At 30.8% G+C, this 11,838-nt stretch overlaps 1 protein-coding gene across 1 annotated transcript; it reads right to left on the bottom strand.

Annotated features, from left to right (window-relative positions):
* Positions 1-9,163: 9,163 nt before the first annotated feature.
* On the bottom strand, positions 9,164-10,734 carry LOC149908555 (venom serine protease inhibitor-like). The gene is made up of 3 exons (XM_090102024.1): positions 10,635-10,734; positions 9,931-10,113; positions 9,164-9,222 (listed from the first exon to the last, which is right to left on the bottom strand). Coding segments are annotated over exons 1-3 (264 nt in total). The 5' UTR covers positions 10,714-10,734; the 3' UTR covers positions 9,164-9,220.
* Between the last annotated feature and the right edge of the window lie 1,104 nt (positions 10,735-11,838).

Here is an 11,838-nt window from a genome sequence, read left to right as displayed (position 1 = left end):
TTATCAGCTTTGTAAATAAGTGCTGAATGACATCAAAAACGTTACTACATTCATAAACTACAAATTAAATAAATTATATTGATCAGTAATCTACAAAACGTTAATATTATCGATAGAAAACAATCCTATCAATGAAAATTAATAACATAGAGAACTCAAAACTAGCTTATAATTACTTATGAAATAGTTTTACTTTTATTTGTAACACCCAATATAAAGCCAACCGTAACAAACGTCAGCTAAATCACCCAAACTCGGTAATTACTAAACATTTGTTTCGGACCCTTTCATTTCGTAAACTTGTATAGTTTTAATTAAGTGTTAGCACTTACAAAGATGGTATCTGTATTCGTTTCACCTCACCCCGTTAATGTTTCGAATAAACCCTTCGATCCTTATCAAAAGCGCAATAAACCGATTTCGATCCCAATAAACAGACGGATAAACTTTGCAGCTCGCCAATGTACGGTTTCCACGAAATTCTGGTTAATATAGCTCTTATTTATACCGATTTAAAGATTGTAAATTCAATTTGTGTGGTATAAACGAATTGAATTGATCATTGTAATTGAAAATTGTTAGGCTCTTGTCTAACATGGCCTTTAAAAATACAAAGGTATATTACGATATCCGAATCCATTAAAAAATGCAGGTAATGTAGCTTTCTACTTGTCCAATAGAAACTCTATAATTCTATTGAGTTTTTAGTTTACCAATTACCTACTTATAGTGTTAATTTCCATTGTAACATGAAACTTTTTAATGTGTGAATAACGACTGCTTCGTTCCATTCTGATGTTACCCTGCTAATTCCAGACGTAGTTTTCATAAAACTACACTTGTTTAATTTAAAACTCGCATAGTTTTTCAGGACTATCCCTGGGACTTTATAAACTCCACTAAAATGGTTACAGTGCATTTAACAAGCCGGTAGTTTGTTACAAAAATAACTGGCGGTAAAATTTATTCGTGTTTCAGGAAACTCGAGTTACGCATTTCATTAAATTTTTGTAGCACTTCGTTACTAATGTTTTACGAATCATTTATTATCACCAGCTGTTACCCGAAACTTAGCGTGGTCAAGGAAAATTCCCAAGGGAATGTGGCGTTTCACTGCGGTGACAAGTATAGCCTATATCATTTAACATTGTAGGTGATTAGTACCATAGCAAAAATCTTATATATAAAAATGAATCGCAAAATGTGTTGGTAAGCGCATAACTCGAGAACGGCTGAACCGATTTCGATAATTCTTTTTTTATTATATTCCTTGAAGTACGAGGATGGTTTTTATGTAGAGAAAACGTAAATATGTACCACGGGCGAAGCCGGGGCGGACCGCTAGTTACATAATAAAATAGCTGCATTGTGATGTGAAAAACAGTAAAACAAACACACTTTCGTAGGTGGTTCATAATATTATGATATATTATTATTAGGTACCTAAGCTTTGGGCTTAGCTGAAAATAATTTGAAAATAATTTTAAAAATTAATAAGTAACAAAAATAATAAATTAACAAATTTTTTTTTCATTTGTGGAGTTTTATGCAATTATGAATTTGTTAAATGTATAAATGAAGTCATCTTTGTTATCACCATGTTAATGCATAACGTTTCTGTGTATTTAAATTTTAAAACCGATGTTGATATTTTAAATTTTTTAAATTATTTAAAATAAAAAAATATAATATATAAAATAATAAATAAAAGGTTAAAAACCTTTTACTCAACCAAATACCTAATGTCGAATCTTACGTTTGAGACAAAACCTTCTATAGACAGATAAATTTATGAAAATATGTAAAAATATAATTTTATAAAAATATTGCACTTTATGATTGTTTGCTTTATATTATACTCCTGCAATATAATATTCCATCAACTGTGTTAGGTTTAGGATTACTCTTTCCCTGCATAATTTACTTTAAACCTTCATTAAGTATTCTTTTTACTTAGCCAACCTCGCAACTCATAACATTTATTTTCTGTCTCGGTAAATTACGAATTATTTTATGGTACCTAAGCTTGTAATATGTTGAAAGTTTTTGAAACCCCGTATATGTTATCTTATCTTTGTAAATTAAAAACATAATTAATATCACACTTGTAAAAAGACTTTATATTCATTTTATATTACACTAGTTTTCCACCCGCGGCTTCGCCCGCGCAGTCAAAGAAAAACCGGCATAGTTCCAGTTCCCGTGGGATTTCCGGGATAAAACCTATCCTATATCCCGGGGTAAAAAGTAGCCTATGTACTTTCTCGGATATCAAAATATCTCTATACCAAATTTCATGCAAATTGGTTCAGTAGTTTAGGTGTGATTGAGTAACAGACAGACAGACAGAGTTACTTTCGCATTTATATTATTAGTATGGATTATATACATTTGAACTTGTTCGGCTAATAAATACCTAAGCAATTTCTAAAATCTTCTCACATATAAAAATTTTATAAATAAAGAGAGTAAAGATCCTCGATTTTATTGAAGTTGCCTAAAAAACAAAGCACTTATCACAACACAGTTAAATATAAAAGTAATATAAAATGAATATAAAACAAAATATATTCTAGAACGTTCTACTTGTAAAAAACACGATATATCGAGCCAATTAAATCCATATATCGTGTGAATGGAGGACACTTCAACACGAATCGGATCACATGAGTGAGATCACAATAAGAGTTGTATGAACAACTCTTCAAAAGTGACGGGTTAAGAGGTACCATATTTCCAATATAGAAGAATATTTTTATCAACAAATAAGGATTCTTGAATGCCAGTTATTTTTAACACGCTGCTTTTGCTTTACTTCCATGTTTGTACATTTGTAATAAAGATTTTGAACCAGTTTATATGGACAGAGTTAATTCTTACTTTGTTAACTTAACAAGGTTCAGTGGCAATACAATTATTTCATGAGTTTGTCTTAATAAAGCGTGTTTTTTAACAATATTTATATTTATTAGTTCAAACTTAGAGCATTTATAAAAAGAACATTCCAATTTAAATTAATTCCCATAAAATATAACTAAGATTAAAAATTAAAGAATGTGTCTTGAAAATTTCCTTCGTATTATTAATAGTCGAAGCTATTAAACACCGACTGGGTCAATAGTAAATCTTGAATGCAATAAAAAGTTCAATTTACGGAATAAATTACAGAATCAAACCAATAACTGGACCCTTAACGTTTTACGTTCCTTTTTACAAACCGACGAAATATTACTTCAGTAATTCGCACGCCTTTAGCAATAAACGCGTAGGTAACTTATAAAGATTTATAAAGAACCCCATGAATTAGGCCCTTATTGCAAAACTAATTGAATTCGCTGCGAGATTTAAACATTTTACCACCTTGAAATGACATTATTCTTGCAATCTTATCGCACATTTTGGAAGGGAATGAGAAACGAGGAAAACGATTTGATGATGAAACGATGAAGATTTTTACATAATTTAATAAGTACATAATGTAAATACTTCATCATCATCAGCCCATATATATTCCCACTGCAGGTACACAGGCCTCCTATGAGGGTACAGGCCATCATTCACCACGCTGGCCAAGTGCCGGTTGGCGCATGTCACATGGCGTTGAACTTTTGATCGACATGTCGCGGTTTTTTTCCTCACGATGATTTCCATCAATGTACTACCATGTTAATATTTAATTTTATTCAACAGCTCAATACACTGAGTTTGTTGTTACTTTTCTCTTTTAATTCCAGAATACTGTATGTGTACCTACATCATAAATTATTATGACTGCAAGAACGTTATAATAATTTATAAGTAGATACACTTGGCTGTTAAAGCCATTTAATTGCAGTCTGGGAGTAACTAAGGGTAAAGGGTCTAAAAGTTTCGCTTCAACACTTTTAAAGTTTATTCATCAGGGAAGCTCGGTGCTAAAATTTTAACACACAATGGAAATAATGAATTACTTTAGACAATGGCTGCTTTATTTATTTTGAAGCATATTGTTTTTTTCATTTTTAATACATTATTTGATACATGTTAACTTGATAATGACCATTTAAGTCAAATTTAAGTACCTACCTATATTAATACCAGGAATAAAATAATTCATATTTGCTCAATAAAATCGTTATTACTGAAAGAGGATCACAGACTTAATTAGTACATAATTATTCTAGCTTTCTGTCCGCTTCGCCTTCGCTTTCGCGGCTTCGCCCGCTTTGTCTAGAACCTAATAAATTATACAATACCTTCTTCTCGAATCACTGTATCTATTTAAAAAAGCATTAAACTCCGCTGGGTAGTTTTAAAGATTTAAGCATACGGTCAGAAAGCTACTTTGTTTTATACTTTGTGAATAATACCTTTTATCTCAGTTAAACCGAACGAAGTTACACATATTCATGACACAGAACTGCAGATAATAAATTCAGCGTCGTAAGCGACGTGTTGACACAAACAAATTCAAACCGAGTTTTGAGGTAAGAATTTAAGAATATAACATTTTCGTCAACAAACAGAATGGAGTTAGTGAATAAGCGCCTCCAACTCGAGTGTGGTTGGCAGATGAAATAATGCACTTTGGTGACGGGAATAGAGAATATGTGTTGTCAGAAACTATGTGGCTTTTAATGGATTTGTGTTTTCAGAGTCAGTTTTTAATCTTGATCAGATTGACTTTATAAAACAAGAAATAAACCAAGCAGACTGCAGAGCTATGGAGAAGTAATCTAACTCTTAATACTAATGTATTTAAACACACTGAACAAACCATCCGGTATAAAAATTTACGGAGAAGATTGTTTTCAATAATTGATTAATTAAATTATTATTACGCAAATGAAACTCACACCAATGAAAATTTTGAATATTGTAGATTATACATAGGTTTTATATTTTACTTCTTTGTTTTGGGTCTCACTTCGACAAGTTGGAAGATAAGTGGAATATTTTTATCAATTTAAACGTAATAAAATACTTTTTTTTTCCAAATTTATACGTCCATCACGTTAGAACAAAATAGACCCAAAGGTTTAGATTAGAAAAGGATTTAAAAGAAAATCCTTGAATAAAAAATATGAAAACCAAAAATGATTTTTCGACGGGTTTATAAAAACGATCGCTAAATTATAACACGGACAGGACAACGCCTGTCAAGCATGCATTTTAGTAAAAAATTGAAAAATTCTTAAGTGATGTTCATTTTGTACCCTGCTTTGATGTAAAAAACCGAAGTCTGAGATATCTCAGAGGAGATAAAATGAATCTTCATCGTGATTGACAATGACTCAGTTGATCACAATTTGATTGAGTTAAGTTCTATCTTACTATTTTCATTTCAAAGTATTTTCTTGTACTTTTTGCTATATTATCTTTAGTATTCGATTTTGTAGTAAATGTTTACAAACAAAATGTTCCAACTTTGTAAATAAACTGTTTGTTATAGCAAGTTTTAGGATAACAAATATAACGCCAATACTGCATAATTTGAGCATACCTTTCTAAGAACCCCTTAAATCTGAGGATTTAGAATAATTAATACAGTAATACCATAACCGTAAAGCATTGTTCCTGTTCACCTTTGCATGCAAATTAGCTTGAGCGTTAACAATGGCATGTGCTCTGTTCCCGGAAATGTGTTGACACAATGTCAAATAACTGGAGAATTATGTGGAAATCTTTATGATGTTTGATTTGGAGCTGTTAATTAACGGTTGTTTACGTGAGAGTAGATCGTATGTGAGATTAAGATATTTCTCCCTAAATTTAGCCTGCGAAGGATATTTATACGAATAATGTTGATATAACTAAATCGTTAGCCAACATTTATTGAGCAAAACATCACATACTAGCTGTGTCCTGCGGCTTTACCCGCATTGCTCCGCACCTGTTGGTCTTATAGCGATGATATTATATAGCCTAGCCTTCGTCGATAAATGGGCTATCTGACGCCGAAAGAATTTTTCAAATCGGACCAGTAGTTCCTGAGATTATCGCGTTCAAACAAACAAACTCTTCAGCTTTATAATATAAGTATAGACAACAATTTTATGAGCTGAGGGAATGGACCTACGTTTATACCATCATTGAGAGGTGTATGAAGTGCTTAAGAAGCACTAAATTGATTAACTAAACATTAGATTAATTATTATAGTAAAATATCGAAAGAAACAAGGCTACATAGAAAAAAGATAATGGTTTGCAATTATGAAATTTAAGGTAGGTACCTAAGTATATAACAAAAAATGACTGAAAAATAAACTGAAATTAAATTCCTCACCAAAATAACATTCCACCAGATTTAAACTCCAGTATACATTTTTAGTTTGCATTTCAAATGATATTCTCTCGAACGAAATTGCGTTTGTGATTTTGTTGTTTCAGCGAGCGTTATTTAGTCATATTTTGGAAGATATTTCCGTGTTCCGCGTCGGAGTAACACCGCAATATGCATTTAAAATAAAGTTAAGCCAACTCTCTATGCATATGCCGTCTCTATTCATGAACAATTATAACTGTAATGTTCCTCTGAAAAACGGAATAATTAAAAAATGCATACGTAATCTTGAATATGAAATTTTCATTCTAATATAACTAGTAGAAGGTTTCATGTTTTTTTTTATGGTAAATACAAGTGAAGAAAGAAAAAAAATTGACATAATAAAAGCTAGAGGGACTTGAACTATGAGGCCTATTAATAATAATTGTTCTATGTCCTTATCTTCCAAAAAATAATGCAGCCTGAATGCGGACAAAGGCTATAAGAGTGAAGCCAAATTTATATATGTACATACATTCGTCGCTCGTCCCTGGTCCGACTGCTCTTACACTAAAAGAAGTTACAGAATAATGTTAAAAAATTGTATTATTGCATAATTTTGTGCACATACATAATAAACCCTAGCATAATGTAACTGCAAGCGATCTCTACCTCATTAACTTATCCTCATTAAAAACTGCGTACAAGTTAGATACATTTTACAGTGAAAAAGTTTTGAATTATTGAGCAAACGAAGGCACTTCATACGACTCTTATTTTAATTAGTACATGCAGGCACTTTCGCATAACTCACTTAAACCGAAGCCTTTACAAATAAAATTCAGCATGAGGCTAATTCTCTTTATTTAGGTATATTCAAATTTGCGCTTTAATGTAATATTTATTTTCGGATAAGCATTTGGAATGTGAAAAACACTGTGCAATTCCCGGTTTAATTTTACTCATTCTTCAAAATTGCTTCATTATTACGAAAAAATAAGGGGTTATCCATAAGCGTTTTGTCGAAACGAGGCGACTACGACTATCTACGACTTTTAAATCGCAGATCAAGCACAGAGAGAGCAGTTAAATAATGAACGTTAGTGTTAGAACAACTAATATCCATATACAGTGAAACAATAAAAGCAGACGTAAAGGAAAGTTTCTACCATTCGCCGTTAAGGCAGCCATTCGGAGTGACGTTACGGTAAATGTTAATTGTTGTAGTAGTTCAAGTTAAACTGTGCGTGCGATCTTTTCAAATTGCCGACATTCAGCTTTTTGTTAGTAGTTCTTTGTGGTACTGTATGCTATAAATAAATGCCATTTTTCTTTAGTCAGGAAACATTGTAATGTAGGTAACGTTTACCAAAAAACTCCACAATATGCATAGACCTTTTAAAATTAGCTCTACCATGCTTTTTCATTTGTCCTCACGAGTTATTGCAATAGGTAGCAACTATAACTTACAACTACATATATGAATTAGTTGCCATGAGTCACACAAATACATTAATAGGGGCTAGGGGCTTTACCTCTGAGAAAATACTAATAATTATGCTAAACATGTCCTGAGTTTCTAGATTATTTTTTGATAAACGTTCACAAATATTTGAAGAAATTTCTACAGTGACGAGATTTTAAGGTTGAAAGAATTAAAAACATTAGAAATAGATTCTTAGAGATATTTTAGTGAAAGTTTTAAAGCAGCTTGATTGCAAGATAAGACACCAAGGTAAATTCCAAATTTAACATTGGCTTTGCGTGAAAACATCGAAAATAATTTCAATTTTGATTTAGACTTTGAATTTGTCCCTGAAAATTGAAAGGGTAAAAAACACTTTATAGAGTAGGTACTTCAATTAAAATGTGTTTCCATTGTTGTTGTTGTTAGCTTTAGTAGGTATCTACAATTAAAAACATCATTTATTTATTTATTAATACTGCAAGATGTGTTTGTTTTGTAATATTTTGACACGACGTAGGTATACAAAGATTTCATAAAAATAAAACACCATTTATGTGTGTTAAATATTTATTGAAAAAAATAAAAATCCAAAACTGTTCGTAACCGGAGCCGTTCTAGTAAGTTCCGGAGAAATAAAATAAATAAATTGGATCCATTTAATTTTTTTTTAAAAGAACAATTTATTTACTACGAGTATTTACTGGTACTATAATAAACTAAATAATTATAAACTATCAAGCAAAAACTTATGTTTTGTTCATGATAAGGTGGATAGTAAAAACAAAATGAGAACTGAAATATCTTTATAATAGTAACTTATTTATCTGTAAAATAGTGAAAGACTTTTCAATTGCCTTTTATAGCCAAATAAATAGATTTTTGTATCATTATCTCTGACCTTTATCCCGATAAATAACACACTGAAATGTCAACAATTTCAAGAAATTCAATCTAGATTTATAAATTGCGTTAGATTCTTCGTAACGGTACCAGTTTCAATATAATTAAATGCTTCAGTAGATAGCCTGTTAGATACGAATCGTTATATATAATACTACTAGCTGTGCCCCGCGGTTTTACCCGCAGCGCTAAGCAGTTCTTGTAGCGTTATTATTTTATCGATATTCGATAGCTATCTTATACCGAAATAATTTTTCAAATCGGACCAGTAGTTCCTGAGATTAGCGCGTTCAAACAAATAAACTCTTCAGCTTTATAATATTACGTATAGATAATATTATTAGGTATGTCGTGAAGACGTTAAACTAGCTGTCCTGCGCAATGTCAATCCGGTAGCGGTGGTCTTCCGTTATAATAGGTCTATAATTATTAAGAGTGATAAAGCACATCATTTAAAACTAATAATATTTTTTACCAAACGTCAGTATTATCTCATACAATTAAAACACATATATTTTTATGAAAGGTATTTATTTATAGAAAAAATAAAAATCCAAAGCTGCACATTGTTACGCTGAAGTCGTGGATTATTCGCTGTCGTTGTTTTATTCTGAAAATAAAGTAATAAGATCTCTCATTAGAGTTTGAATAAAAAGCACGAATTACTATATTATATAAAAAATATCACTTGTTTTGTTATATGGGTAATGTACCACGAAAACAAAACGAAACCACTCTAAACATGATGGTCTATTAGGATTTGTAAAATAATCAATTGCACAGGCTTAGTCGATAATCCAAATACGTTCAATCTTCTGAACCCGGAAGAAAGAACAAACTCAAACTCAAAAGCTTTTGATCATGTTAACTTTTACCGATGCTAACTCAAATGTTTTCTAATCAATAACAGACTTGAAAAGTTTGTTTAAAAATAAACAGATGTAAGAAACATGTTATCAATAAATATTACAATAAAAAACAATATTTCTATTAAAATAATCTATAACTATCTTCCTATATATAATATAACAACCTTTTGCCCTGAGTTATCAATCGTTGATAATTTAATGGGTAGGTAATTAATAATTATTAACAATGATAATATTATAATCTATAATTTTGCATTAAAAAAATAACATCCAATAAGACTGGATTTTGTCCAGGTTACCTATATTATTCAGTTCAATTATTATTGTTAAATTGCTTGGATAAACCCGCTGTAATTTGAAGATATACTTAGTAACGTATTATAACTACGTATTAACGATTAAAATCTAATCAAACAATATAAAGAATATAGAGATTATTTAATACTCACAACATTGATCAGTGGGCACGCACACACCGTCATCGTTCCTCATGTAATCATTGTCACATACACACGCAGGGTCGTAGCAACCAGCCGCTATAGACGGACAGGGCGGTGGATTCTTTAGATCCTTGCAATTCTTCCAGCAAACTTCCAGGGCACATTCGATGTAACGTTCATTTTTCGGACATTCTGGAAGTTTTCTGTAGTATTTATATTTTGCCTTATATATTTTTATATCGCTCATAAGATGGCCTTTTGACAGTTTAAATTTTTTTAAGTAAATTTGATAGATAGCAGTACAAATTCTGTCCTAGACCTCTTACATACAGAGGTTTCCGTTTTGTTTTTATTTTTTTTAATGTATCGTTACTAAATTCAATGTAGGTACGCTTTGTATATAATTACTGTGAGTACAATGAATAATTCTGTTTCAATAAACAAATTACATGCGAAATCAATATTCATATTATATCTTAAAATAGAAACATGAACATAATTTCCAAAAATAATCTTCAGGACAGATATCAGATCAATTACTGCCATAGAAAATTACTACATTGTATCATGCATATCAACTTATACAAGCCTATCAAATCAACGCTAATTCTAGTTAAAAAAAATTGAAGTGATATTTACATAAAAACTCACTCTTCATTCTTGTACTAACAACGTCCTTAAATACTAATAAATAATTAATTACTTTTACTTACCCCATGGTGTTTTATCAACCTTTAAAGCATACGAAACTGCGATGAACAAAAACAAAACAAGTAATGTTTTTAAAGACATGTTGATTCTAATTCTGTTCTCGACACACTGGTTTTGTTTTTCCTGATGATGTATTTATGTACAATATATATACAAAAACAATAATTATATATTAGATAATTTAACATGACGCTATCCGTGATAATTGTTACCTTGGAACTAAAAACGACTACGTGTTGTTATAGGCTATACTTATATTATTAGTAGATTTATTGTAATCCAATATATTTTTATTTATAGGCGCATGTAACAGAATTAGTAATTGCTATTAATTTTAATATAAGCAATATTCATTCTATACATCTTTTTATTAGTATACCTACAAATGAATACTACCTAGTAGGTACCTTAAAAACGTGATTACATAACATTGATTAATATGAAATGGCAAGCAGTTCAGAATGACGCGCTTTTACAAAATGAAGATATACCTAATAGCTTTAATATAGCTTTCCAGGGTACGAGCAGGAAGGTTACTATCTTGACTCGCCGGTGTAAGTAAACCTGTAAGACTTATACATACATAGTGTCTCATATGTCGTATAGGTACTATGCTTAATGGACCTTATAGTTTTTCATACGCTGATTACGGTATATTAGTTACAGTACAGCGACGAAGGGACACCCTGTATGTACAGGGTGTAATCGTTAAGTGTGCACAGGCGATTATTCCATAACTGTTACAGATATCAAAAAACTTTATACTGATATCGAAATTATTTTACGTAGTGAGTAAAATTACAATATTAACTTTTTAAAAATTAAACGGGAAATATCCTAAAATTTTACATTAAACACTCGCATACATTTTTATTTCCCATACATTTTGTATTCAAAGCAAACAACGATTACACTCAGTATAGAGCGGTGGATTTATATTTTGCATCAAAAAAAAAATAATCACAAATCGTCTCCTTATAAGTTTTTTTTTCTGAAATTATGTCGACAGAACCAATTAACAACTGGTCCGACACGCACTTGTCCGTTTTTATTTGAGTGCCTTGAATATTCTTATGAGAAATTTTTGAGCTATCGTGGAAATATTTTTCCTACGGCAAAGCGTCTGTATTGTAGATTGGTACGCGGGAAATACCAACCCATACTAAGATTATTAAATAATAACTTATTATCATGAAACAAAGATTT

This window comes from Colias eurytheme, chromosome 5 (genome assembly GCF_061535395.1).
Source record: "Colias eurytheme isolate Ceu_HAF_F1 chromosome 5, ilColEury1 Martin Lab GWU primary, whole genome shotgun sequence".
In the NCBI taxonomy this organism is placed as follows: Eukaryota; Metazoa; Arthropoda; class Insecta; order Lepidoptera; family Pieridae; genus Colias; species Colias eurytheme.
The sequence above is the reverse complement of the archived record's forward strand: the minus strand, read 5'-3'. Positions and strand labels throughout refer to the sequence as shown.